Source organism: Dama dama, chromosome 29 (assembly GCF_033118175.1).
Source record: "Dama dama isolate Ldn47 chromosome 29, ASM3311817v1, whole genome shotgun sequence".
NCBI lineage: Eukaryota > Metazoa > Chordata > Mammalia > Artiodactyla > Cervidae > Dama > Dama dama.
The window spans coordinates 51,363,013-51,381,551 of NC_083709.1; the positions used below are offsets into that span (position 1 = coordinate 51,363,013).

Consider the following 18,539-nt stretch of genomic DNA (forward strand, 5'->3'; position numbering starts at 1 on the left):
TTCGCCTCCTGCCCTCAATCTTTCCCAGCATCAGGGTCTTTTCCAATGAGTCAGCTCTTTGCATCAGGTGGCCAAAATATTAGAGTTTCAGCTTCAACGTCAGTCCTTCCAGTGAACACCCAGGACTGATCTCCTTTAGGATGGACTGGTTGGATCTCCTTGCAGTCCAAGACTCTCAGGAGTCTTCTCCAACACCACAGTTCAAAAGCATCAATTTTTCGGCACTCAGCTTTCTTCACAGTCCAACTCTCACATCCATACATGACCACTGGAAAAACCATAGCCTTAACTAGACGGACCTTTGTTGGCAAAGTAATGTCTCTGCTTTTTAATATGCTATCTACGTTGGTCATAACTTTCCTTCCAAGGAGTAAGCGTCTTTTAATTTCATGGCTGCCATCACCATCTGCAGTGATTTTGGAGCCCAGAAAAATAAAGTCAGCCACTGTTTCCCTGTCTATTTTCCATGAAGTGATGGGATGGATGCCATGATCTTAGTTTTCTGAATGTTGAGCTTTAAGCCAGCTTTTTCACTCTCCTCTTTCACTTTCATCAAGAGGCTCTTTAGTTCCTCTTCACTTTCTGCCATAAGGGTGGTGTCATCTGCATATCTGAGGTTATTGATATTTCTCCCGGCAATCTTGATTCCAGCTTGTGCTTCTTCTAGTCCAGTGTTTCTCATGATGTACTCTGCATACAAGTTAAATAAGCAGGGTGACAGTATACAGCCTTGATGTACTCCTTTTCCTATTTGGAACCAATTTGTTGTTCCATGTCCAGTTCTAACTGTTGCTTCCTGACCTGCATACAGATTTCTCAGGAGGCAGGTCAGGTGGCCTGGTATTCCCATCTCTTGAAGAATTTTCCACAGTTTCTTGTGATCCACACAGTCAAAGGCTTTGGCATAGTCAATAAAGCAGAAATAGATGTTTTTCTGGAACTCTCTTGCTTTTTTGATGATCTCATCTTTAGGAATCTGGAATTGGCTGCCAGAGCTGCTGTCAGAAAGACATCCTTACCCTTAGCAACTGTCACTCTTATTCCCCATCTCACTGGGGTCCTCAGAAGAGAGGAGCATTGGGAAGGAAGCTGGACCGATGGCCTCAAGCTTCCTCCCAGCTACTAACTCATTCTTTTATTTGTTCTGGAAGTATTCATTGGTCTATGACTTGTTGGCATTTAACAACTTTTCGGAAGGAAAGCTATGACAAACCTAGACAGTGTATTGAAAGCAGAGACATTAGTTTACCAAAAAAGGTCTGTATAGTCAAAGCTATGGTCTTTCCAGTAGTCATGGATGGATGTGAGAACTGGATCAAAAAGAAGGCAGAGAATCAAAGAATTGATGCTTTGGAACTGTGGTGCAAGAAAAGACTCTTGAGAGTCCCTTGGAGAGCAAGGAGATCAAACCACTGAATCCTAAAGGAAATCAACCCTGAATACTCACTGAAAGGACTGATGCTGAAGCTGAAGTTCCAATACTTTGGCCACCTGATACTAAGAGCTGACTCATTGGAAAAGACCCTGAAGGCAGAAGGACAAGAGGGCAACAGAGGATGAGATGGTTGGATGGCATGACTGATTCAATGGACATGAACTTGGGCAAACTCCAGGAGATAGTGAGGGACAGGGAGGCTTGTTGTGCTGCAGTCCATGGCGCCGCAAAGAGTTGACCACAACTTAGTGACTGAACAACAACAACAACAATGACTTCTCATTTAATCTTGACAACAACATTACATCCATTTGGCTTGCTAGAAGTTCAGTAGCCACAAGTCAGGAGGCAGGTGTTTATTATCACCTACATTCTATAGATGTAGAAACGAATGCTTGAAAAGGTAAAGGATGCTTAAAAAGGTAAACGAATGCTTAAAAAGCTGCCCACGGTCTCAGCTGTGAAGGGGGAAAGCATGAGTCGAAAAGAGGTCTGATTGAAGAACTCCTTCATTTTACTTCTGGAGCTTGGGAGCACTTGTTCTCCCATCTCACAGAATTGGGGGCGGCCTGGGGAACAGATGTATGACGGGAGGGAGGACTTGATCCATCTCAGATGATGCAGGTCTGAGGACCATGCAGTACCCCAATGCGGACACAAGGGGGCAGAGAGCCACAGGACACACAGCTCCCCTGGCCTGGGCAGAGGGTATGGGTCTTGCTTCTTGCTTCCTGCATACTCTTAAGATATGTACAGCCATAAACTCTGCATTCTTTTACATTAGGAAAAGAATATGTACAACTATTAAATATATACACAAACTGTAAAATATTTCATAATTCATTACCGGAAACAGGGAGGACTGAAGAATAAAAAATGAATGTGGAGATAAAAAAATCAGAGTAAAAAAAAAAAAGAAATCAGAGTAGCGACAAGTGTCAACACTGTAGGAGACCAAGATTCCATTAAATTTGCTTTTTTTTTTAAAAAAAAAAGCATTTTCATTGAGATGAAACATTGCAAGAGTTTATCATTAAACAGTATTTTAATTCTCACTTAGTTTTTGAAAGAAAGTAGACCTCTTTAAATTCTCTTTTCCTTATCTTTACTGGAGTGAAAAATATCTTTCATTTTTAATAATTTTATCTATTTTTGGTTGTGCAGGGTTTTCAGACTTCAGGGTGGTTCAAGCGGGAGATTCTTAATTTTTGCAAGGTTTTCTTGCCTGGGCTTTTCTCTAGCTGTGGAGAGCGAGGGCTGCTCTCTAGTTGCGGTGCGTGGGCTTCTCTTGCTGTGCAGCACCGGCTCTAGGGTCTCCTGCATTGGCAAGTGGATTCTTACTGAACCACCAGGGAAGCCTGAAAAGTCTAATTGTAGAACAGGAAGAGTATATAATCTCATTTTATAGGAAAGAAGTTTAATGATGTTTTATTCTAATCTCATAATATTTTAGAATGTTAGTACAAAGACAAAATCTTGGGTTTCTAACACAGGCCAAAAAAGGCTCATCTCTTGAGATTTCCCTGAGAGCGAGTGAAGTTAGGGTAAGAGCCAGATCTAGTTGAGCTGGTCCAGGGAGCCATCCTCGGGCCCTCATCTTACTTGGTATGAAGTACGGTACGTCCAGTAACCTGCAGGACAATGCAATTCTGCCTTTATCATGCTTTCAAAGATGAAGGATCTCCCACTTGAACCACCATGATGTCTGAAGCACTCTACTTTATACGCCAACATTCCTGGCCATTTAAGTTTCACGAGTGAGAAGAAACACTCTGCAGGGGAGGAGGCAAGCTTCCAGTCTAGTGAGGATGGCGGCACTGATGCTGTCAGGCCGAGAGTGGAGAGAAGAGGGGCTGGGATGGTGCATCACCGCCCTGCCCCGAAACTCAGAACCAGTACAGGAGGCTGGTATTGGCCCGTCAGAACCCCTGACCAAGCTGGCTCCAGCGTCCACACTGACCACCTTCCTTCCCACCAGATGGAAGGATGTGTTAGGAGTGTGTCATACGGACAAAACCACACACACATTATAACCCTTGTTGGGGCCATGCTTCTCTGGATCATGCAGACACATTTCCTTGGCAAAGAACCCAGTGTTTGATGTTCGGAAGTGGAGAGAACTCAAGGAGCCTGAGCTCTCGTATGAACACACTGGGGGGAGGCTCTGAGTAACAAAGTGGATGGCGCGAGGGCTTAAGCTTAGGAACCCCCGTGGCAGTTTGGTTTGGCTCAGTTGGAAAGTGTAGGGGAAATGTGATGAGGCTGAACTCAAATTATGATGATTATTATTTCATGAAGCCAGACTGAGCAGGAAAGTGAGGGAGCCATCTGGTGGCTTTAAACAGGGAATAATACATCTGTGCTGAATAGGGACAAGCCTTGTGGTGGGGAGACCAATCCTGACACCCTCCTGCCAAACCAGGAGTGGGGGTGTCCCGAACTAAGGAACGGGCGGTGGGGGAAGGGAAGGGACACGGAGCTGCAAGGGAGGTGGGGCGGGCGGGCTTGGTGATCACCCAGCTAGTGGGATTGGATGAGGTGATGCATGTGAAGGGCTTAGCATAGAATCAGGAGAACAGGCAGGAATGGACAGATGTCAGCTGCTGCTGCATGGGAGCACAGCTGAGGGAGCTGTAACAGAGGAGGGGATTGTGAAATACATGGGAATGAGCCCTGAACATTCTATAGGGCAGCTGGGGGGAGTGATGGAGTCAGCCCAACACTGAGAGAAACACCAGAGTGAATGGAGCCCTGGCACTGCTCACAGCAGGTCCTAATTCCTTCGTCCTCACACCCAACAAAGACAGGCAGCAGATTTCTCAGAAAACCTTCTTGCTCTTCCCCATCAGAGCCGCATGCCTAGGTTCGGTGCTGCAGTGGACAATCCAATCTGAACAAGGACGTCTACAACTTGGTCCATTCACACCAGCCCGTGCTGTCCATGCTCCTGGGGTAACTCGGAAGATGCTATTTCTGTGTGAGCGCCTGTCTGCTCTGGGAGCAAAACTTAGGATGATGAAAGACCATCTTGCCTCAAAGAAAAAAATTCCCTTATGCTTAGCAAAATAGTTAATGCTTCTAGAACACCTGTGCAAGTTTGCAAAATGCTTTCACAAGCGTGATCTCATGTGATTTCCTAATCACTTGGTGCTCCAAGCAGAAGAGGCTTGGACAAGGCAGCTGTGGAGTCTGTTTTTTTTTTTTTTAATAATTTTATTAATTTATTTTTGGCTGTGCTGGGTCTTCCTTGCTGCACAGCTTTCCTCTGTTGTGGCAAGTTTGTTGCAGTGTGAGGGCTTCTCATTGCGGTGGCTTCTCTTGTTGGGGAGCATGGGCTCTAGGGCACAAGGGCTCAGTAGTTGAGGTTCCTGAGCTCTACAGACAGGCTCAGTACTTGCGACGCATGGGCTTAGTTGCTCCACAGCCTGTGGGATCGTCCTGGATCAGGGATTGAACCCTGTCTTCTGCATTGGCAGGTGGATTCTTTACTACTGAGCCACCAGGGAATCTGCTGTCTTTGGCTTTGTTCTTAAACTTTCTCTCTTCCTGGTCAATGGGTCCTGGCTGTAGCTAGGGCAGGAGAGGTGGGTGCTTGTGTGACCCTTCTGGGGCCTGCACATTTCTGGCGGGCGGCTGAGCCTACAGGTTTTGCTGGTTTCCTACTGCCATGGATTCCTTTTTACCTCACCTCTGGACAGGGTCTTTGGCTTCCTTAGAACTCAAGGGTGCCCATCTGTGAAGAATGCTGGGCAAGAGGGGGATCATGGACCGTATATGCAGAGCCAGGGCTGGGAGGTGTTATGTTGAGTTTCAGAGAACAGTTCTGGAGCGGCAGTCTCCAATCTGAGGCAGGAAAAACAGTTCCCCCATCCTTGACTGCATCACCTGATTTCTGTATTATCTGAATTCTGATACAGGAGAGCTTGGTTAATACAAGTGGGTGGGTGGGTAAGACTGGAGAGGAAATTTTCAAAATGGCCAGACACATAGAATCACAGTGCATTTGTGCCCTTTCTTGCTATTTAGAAATTTGTGCATCCTCAGTTGTGTCCAACTCTTTCCGACCCTAGGGACCGCAGCCCACCAGGGTCCTCTGTCCATGGGATTCTCCAGGCAAGAACACTGGAGCAGGTTGCCATTTCCTTCTCCAAGGGATCTTCCCGATCTGGGAATCAAACTGATGTTCCTTGTGTCTTCTGCATTGCAGGAGACTTTTTTTTTTTTTTTTTTAACACCACTAGTGCCACCTGGGAAGACTTAGCAATTTGTAGCTTCCCCAACGGAGATGTCAGAAGCCAGCAACTAGTTGCTTCGGGAGGACACTTTAACAGTCTTACCAAAACTACAGCCCCGTGTGCTGTGGTAGGTTAAGTTCTGTTCTTGTTGACCCATCAGCTGAAGTTCTTCGACTTCCTGGCTGAAACCACAACCTAGAGAACTCAGACAGCCATACCACAAAGACACAGAGCCTCTTGGGACTCAGACTTTCTAATAATACATCTTCTCGGCAGTGCCTGGAAATTAAGCGTCCTTGTTTGTTTTACTGGAGACAGCGGGACTCCCTCCAATTTTCCTCCTCCTTAGGATGGGAGTGATTTCTTCAGCACTTGCTTTTCTGAGTATAAGAAGCTTGGAGAAAGCAGCTATGGATTCTCTTTGGTTTTCTTTCTAGAAGCTTCCATCGTCCTAGTCAACAAGTCACATGATGTAAATATACCTGGGGCAGGGCTGTCGGGAACTTGTGTGACTCTTCTGGGTTCTTCAGGTAGCTGGCTTCACCCTAACTCCAGTGGCTGTGGCAGTCTGGAGAGTGACACTCAGAGGCACGTGGAAAACCAACTGCACTCTCAGCAGTCAGGGCACCCCCAGGGTCAGACTCCTGTGCCTTTAACTGAGCAGAATCTAGAATGTTTCAAGGAACCAGTTCCAGGCCTGGAGGATGTTCCTTTGCCCTGAAGTTTCCAAATAATCCAGGTCAGGGGAGAAGCCTCTGTCCCTTGAGACCCCATGCAGACTTTAGAGCCATGGGCATTTGTGTAAAAGGCAGGTGAGATTCAACTTGCAGTCTTTTTTTGGGATAAACTTTCTTCCTGAGTTAATCTCAGAGAAAGAGCACTTGGAATTGAGTCTCTAACACTAGAAACTGGGATGTGTGGCTTTGGTGAAGAAAGCTTTTCTCTCTATAAGGCTGGGGGCAGTGTGGTAGAGTCATTGAGTGTAGGGACTTTGGAGCTGGGTTCCTGGCCTGGCTTTGTCCCTTAATTGCTGTGTGGCAGTGGGCAAGTTCCTGAACCTCTCTGTCCTTATTTCCTCCTCTGTTAAGAGGGGAAAGTAATGCTCTACAACTACCTCACAGGTCTTGTGGTAACGAGGAAATGAGTTAACGTGCATGAGGCACTCAGAACAGTGCCTGGGATGCAGTTAAGTGCTATGTGAGATTTCGTTGTTGTTATTTTCACTATTTCAAACCAGAGGAGAACCTGAAGTAAAAGGATGTCATGTTCAGTAGCCTGGAGCAGTGTCTGGGGCCTAGGAGGCGGGAGACTCGGTCTCTCTGATCTGGCTTCCCAGTAAGTAATGGGGTGACCCTGAACGACTCAGAACTTCAGTTCCTTCACTGAAAATAAGGTGAGATAACCCAAGTCTCCATCCATAGATGGACAAATAGAATGTCACATACGTATACAATGGACTGCTATTCAGCCAGAAACAGCAATGAAGTTGTGACACAGGCTAAAACATGGATGAAACTTGAAGACATTATCTTTTTTTTTTAAGACATTATGTTAAGTGAAATGCACCAGACACAAAAAGACAAGTATTACATGATTTCACTAAATATCTAGAAAGGCAAATTCACAGATAGAAAGTAGAACTAACGTGACCAGGGGCAAAGCTGAATAGGAAATGAGTAGTTATTGCTCAATGGTTACAGTTTTGGGTGATGAAAAACGTTTCAGAAATGGATGATGGGATTGATGATTCAACACTGTGAATGTACTCAATGCCACTGAATCGTACACTTAAAAACAGTTACAACAGCAAGCTTCATGTTATATATATTTTTTACCACAATAAAAAAAAAAATCTAGCATAATGAGAAGTCAAACACAGAGAGGGAGAAATAAGCTGGCTTTGAAGGAGACAGACATGTGCTATATAAACTTTGAAACTATTTTAATAGTCAATGAGGATATAAATATGTGTTACCAGGAAAAAGATGAGTTGCTGATGGCATCAGCCCCCAAGTCCTTTCCAGCTACAGCCTGCCGTGAGGGAAAATCCCTTTTCTTCTCGCACTTTCATGGCCTTGGTTTCCTTCAGGATATAGCTCTGGACCAGTCTCCCCAGGCCTCCCATCTCCTCTTGGCTCTACCTGCTGCATCCTTTCTCAGGGGCCTGTTGCACTGTAACCTGCTTTTACTTCTTTCACGTTTGTGGCTGTCTATGACCTATGTTGTTCTCTCCTCAATGAGGAAGGAATGCACCCTCTCCCTTTTGCGTTACCCCTCCCTACCCCCAAATCCCTGGCTCAGAATGAGTCAACAAAAGGAGTGCCTGAGGATGGTTCTTTCTTGCCATGAGGAATCACAACTATGGAGGACCTGGTTCCATCATGTTTGATCTAGGTTTTACAAACTTTTTAAACTTCTACTTTAACCTGTAACAAATACACCTTACTTTGTGACCTGGAGTGCATGTATGTGCACACACACACAAATATATATGTAAAGTTCATGAACTTTACCATTTATTATGCATGGTTCAGCCTTGAGATTTCTGATTTATTTGATTTGTGAAACTGTTTATGCTGCTGCTACTGCTAAGTCACTTCAGTCGTGTCTGACTCTGTGCGACCCCATAGACGGCAGCCCACCAGGCTCCCCTGTCCCTGGGATTCTCCAGGCAAGAACACCGGAGTGGGTTGCCATTTCCTTTTCCAATGCATGAAAGGGAAACGTAAAAGTAAAGTCACTCAGTCGTGTCCGACTCTTAGCGACCCCATGGACTGCAGCTTACCAGGCTCCTCCGTCCGTGGGATTTTTCAGGCAAGAGTGCTGGAGTGGGGTGCAGTTGCCTTCTCAGGAAAGTGCTTATAGATACACTGATTTCGTAACTCCTGACTGGCTCATGCGTGGGTGTGTTCACCACTGGCCACTAGGGGGAGCCGACACGCCAGGTTGCACAGATGAATGAAGTGAGCTGGAGGGCTCAGAGGAAGTGGACAGACAACCGTCTCAGCCTTGGCGGGGACCTCAGCTTGCCTACATATCCCTTAACAAGCACCCTCACAGAGGGACCAGCAGTGCTCATTCAGGCTTTATTTAGTTGAACAAACATCTGTTTTGTTGACTTAGCTGAATGAACTTAGTTCCTGGTCCCTGTCTTCGTGGGGTGCCATTTAAATGTGTTGAGTGTGGGAGAACATCCCTGGTGGTCCAGTGGTTAAGACTGCGCCTTCCAATGCAGGGGGTGTGGGTTTGATCCCTGGGTGGGGAGCTAACATCCCACATGCCTCATTGCTAAAAAACCAAAACATAAAACAAGCTGTGTTGTAACAAATTCAATAAAGACTTTAAAAATGGTCCACACCAAAATATCTTTAAAAAAACATATGTTGTGTGCTGGTTGTTGGATTTTTGGCTTAGGACTCAGACCCCCTTCCTCCTGGGGCAACAGAGAGCTCCTCTCTTCCCTTTTAAAAAAAAAAAAAAAGCTTTGTTTTTGGCTGTGCCAGGTCTTTGTTGCTGTACGGGCTTTTCTCTACTTGTAGGGAATGGGAGCTACTCTCTAGTAGCCTGCGTGTGCAGGCTTCTCATTGTGGTGGCTTTTCTTGCGGAGCATGGGCACCAGGGCATGTGGCCTTCAGGAGTTGGGGGTCTTGGTTTCTAGAGCGCAGGCTCAAATAGTTGTGTCAGAGGGGCTTAGTTACTCCACAGTATGTGGGATCTCCCTGGATCAAGGATCGAACCCATATCTCCTGCATTGGCAGGTGGATTCTTTACCACTGAGCCACTAAGAAAGCCCCCTCTTCCCTTTTTGCACAACTGCCCTTCAGATGTATCACTGAATGCCTTGCATGAACGCCGTGAAGAATCTGTCCCACTGAGCAGGTTCTAAACTGTACTACTCCGTGCCAGGCACCCTCCTCAGCCTCAGCACATGAGGCTGGTTGTGCATGCCATTTTGATTGTGGGGAAGTGAGGCCTCTAGAAAGGAATTACAGAAGTAGCAGAGCCTGGCCCTGGTGATCCTGGAGCCCATGCACAGAAAACAATCTCCAAGCACGTCAGATGTGGTGAGGACGCCTGGCCTGGCCTGGACTCCCTCCCTCCCTGACACGGATGCAAGCAGACATCCATCTCAGCTCCTGCACAGCTTCCAAGTCTGCCTGAAGCCATGGGCCAACAGGCATTTCAGACTTCCTCCAGGAGCACCAGGAGCACCAAGCCTCAGCTGGTTAACCACATCATCTTCAGTGGCTCTCACCGTGTTCGATAGTTAACACAGTTCCTATCCTTGTTCTTCTACTGTCAGGTGTGAGAAGCAGTGTTAAGGTGATGACTGCTGTGTGCTCCAGTGGGACCAGGAATGCATGCTTTAGTATTTGAGTAGATTCAGTAGTGAGTAGACAGCTTATATCCAGAGTAAGCCAGAAGGATTACAATACCATTAAGGGATTCCTTTCACCTCATTAGCAAGCAGTAGAGCTCTCCTCTCTGCCAACTGCCCCATCCCCAACCTCGACGTTCACACCCCCAGCATGATACAACCAACGTCCACACTCTGTGTTACATGTTAGGCTAGGGCCAGCTGTCTAAGGGTATTTTTTTTTTTGAAAGTTGCTCAGTTGTGTCCGACTCTTTGCGACCCCATGGTCTATACAGTCCTTGGAATTCCCCAGGCCAGAATACTGGAGTGGGTAGTCTATCCCTTCTCCAGTGGATCTTCCCGACCCAGGAATCGAACTGGGGTCTCCTGCATTGCAGGTGGATTCTTTACCAGCTGAGCTATCAGCCAATCAAAGGGTATGGGTGATACCTTTTAGCGAGTGCCCAGAGACTGAGCTGGACTTACGTGGTAAGACTGGCTCAGAGCAACTCCATGGACAAGAATTCAGAAATGATTATGGGGCTTTTCTCTGTTGGCCACAGGAAGTAGCCACAGCCTGGGGTGGAAATCAAGCTTGCCAGCTAAGTGCTTAAGAGGACTCCAACATGACTCATGCCGGTCATCTCTGATACTGCCAGGAGGAAGCCAGAGGCTGTGGAGATCAAATTCCCCTCCCGCTTTCTGGTGGAGGCTCCCCAGAAAGAACAGACTGGAGCCATCTAGCTGCTCCCTCAATTGTACCTCACCCTGATCCTTCTCAAATGTTATTTACTATGGCGACTTCCCAGTGGTCCAGCGGTTGGGAGTCTGCCGTGCAGTGTGGGGGACATGGGTTCAGTCCCTGGTTGGGGAACTGGGATCCCGCCTGTCATGAAGCAGCTGAGCTCATGAGCCACAAATACTGAGCCCATGTGCTCTGAAGCTCGGGAGACACAACTAGAGTCTGCGTGCCACGAAGAAAGAGCCTGCATGATGCAATGAAGATCTTGTGTGCCACAACTAAGACTCCGTGTAGCCAAATAAATAAATATTAAGAAAAATGTTTACTACAAGCTCCCTGGTGGCTCAGACGGTAAAGAATCTGCCTGCAATGCAGGAGACCTGGATTCAATCCCTGGGTCAGGAAGATCCCCAGGAGAAGGAAATGGCAACCCACTCCAGTATTCTTGCCTGGAGAATTGCATGGACAGAGGAACCTGGTGGGCTATGGTCCATGAGGTCGCAAAGAGTCGGATATGGTGGAGCAACTAACACTTTCACATGTTACACAAGCTCCCAAGACTCTTTTATGACAACACTCCTCTTCCCGCTGATTTTGGGCCCTTTTCCCACCTCACCAGGATTTTCAACAAGCTACCATTTTCTGTCCACTGCTGAGGTTCAGTCACTGGATGCTCTGTGGCAGATAACTCTAGGTAGGAGCTCCCCTGTGGTGACAATCATGGTAGTTATAAAGGTATGCTGAGGACTTACATAAGGCCCCCCCCCTCTGTAAAAACGTTCTCAAACATCAGCCTCAAGAGAAGATGTGATTGACTACTTCCATACTTTACCGCAGGTATTTAAAGAGGGTAATGAAAATGTATCTCTTAAGCAACCACCAAATCCTGGCCAGAACTCTCATTGGGGGAGGATTTCACTGTGAAAGATTTACTGCATTTTATGGTTCTGAATCCTTTACTTTTTTGTCTAGAGCTAAACACTCTGACGTGGCTTTTCAGTTCTTCTCACAAGAGGCAGAACTTGCTTCCTCATCTCCTTGAATGTGAAGTGGTCTTGTGACTTTCTGAGGCTGAAAGAATGCCACAGAAATGATGACATGCCAGTTCTGAGCCTAAGCCTCGAGGAGCCTTGTCCACTTGTCCTTCTTGTGTTTTTGTTGCAGCCATGAGAACACGTTTGGGCTATCCATGTGGCAGGAGGCATGTGGAACAGGCCTGAATTGCCTCAGTTGCCTGGCCAAAGCCGGCCTCAATCAGCTGACAGGACTGAGTGAGCCTGGCCAAGACTGGCAGAACCACCCCAGTGACCACCTGGACATGTGAGTAGCACCTGCTTATTGTTGTATGCCACTGAGGCTCTGAGAGCTGTGTGTTACACAGCATTATCGTGGCCATAGGTAACTGACACATCTGCTTAGAATCAAGAGTGGGATGCACCCCTGGAAGAATTATTAGGAGCAACTTTCACCTTCAAATAAAATGGGTGCCTGTAGGTTGTTTCTTCACTTGCATTGATTACCCCAAAGTGAATATCTTTCTCTGGTCTTCAATTCTAGATGGATTTAGTATCTGGGTAGAAGCCAGCAAATGGGCACAAGTGAAAAGTCATTCTTCATTATTAGGCATCACATGAACAGAGGTGGAGAAGCAAAGACAAGAAAAGTGACACCTATCTATATTTTCGTAGACTTCGGATAATATGTGACTTCCCTACCCAGATGTGGTGGGATGTTTGTAGCAGTTAGTATTTCCCATGTTGGCATCTACATGTAGAGGTCAGTACACATACAGATCGTGGGAAAGCAGTCTTTGTAAGACTTGCTGGTGGGTAGTGGCAGTGCTTGGCTTCTGTAATTTCCGTGTAGATCAAAAGCACAGAAACAAACCTAGCAAAGCAAATTCATAGTCCCAAGTTCACTATGCTCTAGCGATTGTAGGATTACTGGCTTCCTGAGCTGGGGTCCCAAACTCTTGACACATGAAGATAAATAGAAGTACTCTCTCCTACCTTTTAAAATATTACGTAGACTAGAACACAGAGCAGGGTTTTTAAGATCGACACCAAGCTTCTGGCTATTTGGTTATACATACGGTCATATATTCTGACAATGACTGAGTGAGGCATATAGAGGAACGTCATTAATATTCTTTGGTCATTCAAGGCCTGTCATCAATCAATGTCAGCAAGTGTTCTTTCTGAAAGTGAGTCTTGTCTCTGAGAGATTAATTTATAGGTGGGGGAGCATATCAACAAGTTTCCCCCTTTCCCAATGAAACACTGACTTCTCCTCCCTCTTACTCATCTCGATTCAGTCTCTGACCCTGGGACTATGGACACGCACGTCATGCCTTTAGACAGGGAAATCCCTCAAGTTGGTTCTCGGTCCCAAGGGCCCCAGAGGCCGTCACTCAGAGATGCCTCTGTTTCTCCGACCTTGGCATGGGTGTCTAGATGACCACTGTCCTGACTCTGTAAAGGGAAACCATTGTACGCCTCTGCCTGATGGTAGAGTAAGAACACAGAGATGGAATTCAGAGGTGGCAGCTGAGAGACGGCAACGTTGCACACCCGATCCTCCCTGCCTCACTCCACTCCCCCCGCCTCACTGGGGTTTCGGGAGGAGGCCGTGACTTCTCTCAATGAGCATTCATGAGGGAACAAGCCAACACAAAGAGACACTCAGTGGGATTAGCATAAATAAAGATTTCTTTCTAAGTGTTATGTGTGGATCATTTTTTTCTTACAAGACTGCTGTGATTCAAGTAAAGTCTTCTGACCAAATTTTAAAACCCAATTCTGGATGAACACAGGCTTTATAAACACTCGATATTATTATACAAGCTGTAGAAAGAAAGAGTTGCCACCAGACAATCATAGCTTTGCAAAATTCCGTTTTTAAATTGGGGAGCAAAAGTTCCACACATGGAACAGGCTAACTATAAGACTTAAGTACAGGAAAATGCAAACAAACAAAGGAAATCCCACAAAGATTAGAGAGTCCAGACACTTAGGTGTCCCATCCAGCAGGCACCTGTGGCTGAGACAAGGGGAAGTCCACTTATAACACTTCTTCCCTTGAGCTGTGGTTCTCAAAAGTGTGGTCTCCAGACCAGCAGCATCAGTATCACCTGGGAACTTCTTGGAAATGTCAGTTCTTGGGCCTCTTCCAAGACCTACTGAATCAGAAACTCCGGGTGGGGCCCAACAGTCTGTGTTGTTACGATCCCTCCTGGGGATTCTGATGCGTGATCAAGTTTGAGAAATGCAAGTTGGTAAGACACAATCAGTCTCACAAGATAGTTAGGAAAGGGTTTTCCTTCCCAAAGAGATTGAGTCCTTAGTACACAAAGACATCTCAGTAGTGGGTTACCTTCTCTCCTGTGCATCAAGGATGGTCCTGAACTGAGAGCATCCTTAAAAAACTAAGAAAGAGCCATTCAAATAGTCTTCTGTATTCTGTGATTCAGCCCCCCATGACACTGTCCCTGCTGTCCACACATCAGCTGCTAAGCCCTTTGGTGACAGCAGCACCCACTTCCTGGCACCAATTTCTATGTCAATAAAGAAAACCTAAGTTATGCTGTGGTTAACAAATTGCAGCCTAACATCCCTAACTTACTGTCATCAAGATTTATTGTACTGTCCATAATACACCTGTAACACAGGGCAGCACTGGACCCTGGGGCAGCCAGGCTGATTTCCATCGGCACACCTGAGTCCAAGACCACCATGATGGGGAAAAAGAACCTGAGGAGCTGCACACTGGCTTTGAAAGCTCCCATCTGGAATGAACACGTCATGTAATTTCCACTGAGGGTTCATGGGCAAGGCAGGTCACACGGTCACGCCTACTGTCAAAAGTGGGGGGGCAGTACCCAGAAAAACAACTGGAGGAGCTGAGAACAATCTGAATGACTCCTGTCGCAGGTGATACGCTTGGGTCACAAAGTCACTTGTGCAAAGCTGCACACCGACATAAAAGAACTGGCAGGGGCCTCCTTCTTCTGCCACTCCTGGTGCCGCTTGCACCCTGGTGCCGCTTGCGTGCTCTTTCTGTGCAGACCTGGTACCTCTTTTGTGAAGTGGCAGTTGGGAGACTCCAGCACTCACCATGGCAGATAAAAAGCCCAAGGAAGAAGTCAAGACTGAGAACAATGATCATATTAATTTGAAGGTGGTGGGGCAGGATGGTTCTGTGGTGCAGTTTAAGATTAAGAGGGCTTGGTGCACTGGGAAGACCCAGAGGAATCGGGTGGAGGGGGGATCGGGATGGGGAATACATGTAAATCCATGACTGATTCATGTCAATGTATGACAAAAACCACTACAATATTGTAAAGTAATTAGCCTCCAACTAATAAAAATAAATGGGAAAAAAAGAAAAAACAAAACAATATACAAAATGCATATAGTAATATCTTAAAAGAGTTTACACTTTATCCCAGGTTAGAAACTCTTGCCACACTTAGAGATGTGGAAAGATGTGCCTTTAAAAAAACTTGAATATGTGCCCTGTGAACGAATGAAACAAAAACCAGCAACCAAAATCAACAGATGATATTTAACTTTCAGGGACCAAACACATGCAAACCTAAACAAGGAAAGAATCTTCACTAGAGAATTTGACTAGACCTAGGAAATCTTATAGCCTATCTCAGCATTGTTAATTGCAGGGTCTGCTATTATATAATTCAATGTAATTATATAATTCAATGTAAGTACTTTTAGCTTTTTATAAATCCCATAGTTGCCTATTGCAATGATCTCTAAGATGGGCTGGGTGTACAGTAGTTTTATAGCAATAAAGAACTGTCTTGTTGGAAAAAAAAAAAAAGATTAAGAGGCCTCTTAGTAAACTAATGAAAGCCTATTGTGAACGACAGGGCTTGTCAATGAGGCAGATCAGATTCCAATTTGACAGGCAGTCAATCAATGAAATAGACACAACTGCACAGCTGGAGATGGAAGATGAAGATACAATCGTATTCCAGTAGCAGACAGGAGGTGTCTACTAAAAAGGGAACCTGCTACACAGAATTCTGTTCTTCCAGACCAAGAAGACATTCTCAATTAGAAAACTGCAATTTGGTTCCACCACATTCTGACTACTACAGTAATAGTTTCTCTATTCTTTCATTTCCCCTTCCTCATTCCTTTATTGTACATAAAGTAACTGGTGTATGTATACAAGCATATTGCCTTTTTTTTAAACTAAATGGCCAATGGTATGTTTTGATCAACATAAAATGGAGATGGGATAGGGAAAAACATTGATTCCATGAAAATACCCCCTTTTCTCCATTAGTGGCATGCTCATCAGCTCTTATCTTTATATTCCAGTAAGTTATTTTGCTCTCACTGTTTAACAAAAAAAAGAACAACATAAAAATTCTTGCATACCTTGTTCGATTGGAGAATTTTTTTTTTTTTTCCGACTGGAGAATTTTAATGTTTTTCATTTATCATTGTAAAACCAAGAACAATTTTATAACTTTTTAGTACGTAGCTGTTACATGTAGGGCAATCTGTCTTTAAGCAGGGATAAATTACTCTAAAAGAAATGAATCCTAGACAGTTTTCCCTTCAAGTCAAGTGTCTTGTTGTTTAAATAAACTTGTTTACAAAAAAAAAAAAAAAAAAACCTGGCAGGAACTGGCAGAGCATAGAGTTCTTAGTCTTACATTCACTATCTCTTTGTTCCTACTAACCTTCAAACAAAATCAATATCTTTTTTTCCCCAAGAATATCTTAATTCATAAAATGTTTTTATTTTTTAATAAAAAATATTAAAGTTAATACACCCACAGGAAAGTACATAAATCATGAGTATACAGCCTGATGAATGATCACAAAGTAAACCTAACAGGTCAGCTACATAAGGCTAGGGGCAAGATTGCTGTCAGGGGTGCCCAGCCCCTCTCAGGCCTCTCCTTCCCCTTCCTAATGAGAACACCCTTCAGACTTCCAACACTCATTCATTCAACTTGGATTTATCAACCAGGGACCGGAACTCTTCAGTCCTGGCAGGTGTTACAAACCCAAGCAGGAAGGCTGATCTTATGAAGCTTCCTGTCAGAGGGCTGGCTTTTCTGGGGAGGGACATATTTCAGACAGAGTTTGGGGGCGTGTATTGCAGGGAGAACTCTCTGAACTTTCTGAGACCCTTATTGATGAGTGTTGTCTTTATTACCTGTTTGTTTAAGCACATTCAGCATTTCATAACAGCAGATGGAGTCACAGCCAGAATCTCTTTGCTGCCTGACACATGAGAAGTAAGAGGCCCGCCCTGCTGGCACGAGGTCCCCGACAGCCAGCCTCTCCAGCATTGAGCTGCCCCTGACACCCCTGGGCAAACAGCTCCTGCCCACCGGCAGCTCAGGGGTTTTCTCTTCCTCCCCTTCATAGTGGTTCTAGGGCTGCGTTAACTGGATCTTTCTGAGTTGGGGAATGGGGAACAAATGTAAAACATATGTTTTCCCCAGATATAAGAATGCCATTTGGTCTTAGGAATATTTTTTATGCAGCTTCTATTATCTGAAAGTTAGGGATATGGTGCCCATTCCCTTGCCTATGAAATCAGTAGTCTTTATGGAGAGGCAGAAGGCATCTGGTTTCCTAAAATGCCAGCCCTTCGCCAAATGTCCTCAAAATCAGGCTACACCGATACTTTGCCTTCCAGCTTCTCTACAAAATCCTTGCCAGAATTCAGGCCAGGTATCTCAGGGACACCATGACGAGTGCTGAGTTGCTCCATCTTTCACCCTTAAAGAGCTGATGTGACTTCCCAACTTCTCCCCATAGGAAGTAGCCAGGCCTTTGGTGGGGAGGGGGGGCAAGCCTGGGCAGCCCTGGAACACTGCGACCAGCGGTTCAGCCACATCCCTTCAACAAAATGTACTTTAAATATATTTTTATGATCAGCTGGGTTCTAAATTACAGCCATGCTGAATAAGAAGAGAGTAAACGTATGATTAGTAATTTCCGTATGGCAGAAAGCACCAAACAGTCTCTGGCTAAGGCCCAGGGCTCAACAAGAACTGTTCTTTCAGTAAAAAAGAATACAGAAAATGGCCTTTATTCCAAAGTCAAAGCCACAGGCCGTGACCTTCTCTTTCCTGTACAGTAATAAGTCTTGCTTCATGAGGAAGTGGGGAAGGAAAGAAAAGATGAACTTAGGAAAATGCTCCAAGAGCTGTCTGCCTGCTTAACTTCCATCACTCATTCATGTACAGAGCCACCTCCTCCTCCTACACCATAAACACAGAAAAAAGATCCTGGGCAGCCCTGATCCCTGGCCGTCTGGTAATGACTATTCCAGGAGATGCAGAAACATCACTGAACGTGGAAAAATGCCACACGAAGACTACTCACCGAAGATAATTGATTCAATGTCAGGTTTCTTGTTTGGCTATAGCTCTCCCCACCCCACCTAACTTGTTTGGAAAAGAACATATGAATAGCATCTCATAATTCAGGAATGATAACATTCTCGGTGTGAACCAATGGCCACACTGGGAAACACCTGGGATGCTTTGATAGCAGAGCAGATTCTCAGACCTTAAGAATTGGAATCCTCAGGGTGGGGCCCAGAATTTGCATTTTCATCAGCTCCTTCAGGAAATTCTTATGTATGCTGTGAACCAATTACACAAAAGCCTCAACAAAAATAAAACTGTCTCTACTTGCAGCAGGCTCCCTGGACCCCAAAAGGTTTTAAATCATTAGGATTTAAAGAAATGTTATTGCCTTTGAGGGAAAAAAAATAGCA

At 45.3% G+C, this 18,539-nt stretch overlaps 1 protein-coding gene across 1 annotated transcript; it reads left to right on the top strand.

Moving 5' to 3' along the window:
* Nucleotides 1-14,882: 14,882 nt before the first annotated feature.
* LOC133048822 (small ubiquitin-related modifier 2-like) lies at nucleotides 14,883-15,765 on the top strand. The gene is made up of 2 exons (XM_061132618.1): nucleotides 14,883-14,995; nucleotides 15,615-15,765. The coding sequence occupies exons 1-2, from the start codon at nucleotides 14,883-14,885 to the stop codon at nucleotides 15,763-15,765; spliced, it is 264 nt and encodes an 87-aa protein (XP_060988601.1).
* The last annotated feature ends 2,774 nt before the right edge of the window (nucleotides 15,766-18,539 follow it).

Bases quoted from the DNA above. Each gene is read 5' to 3' on its own strand.
- LOC133048822 (XM_061132618.1), top strand. From the start codon at position 14,883: ATGGCAGATAAAAAGCCCAAGGAAGAAGTCAAGACTGAGAACAATGAT. The intron at 14,996-15,614 runs GTGCACTGGGAA...AAAGATTAAGAG, and splicing joins TTTAAGATTAAGAGGGCTTG to GCCTCTTAGTAAACTAATGA.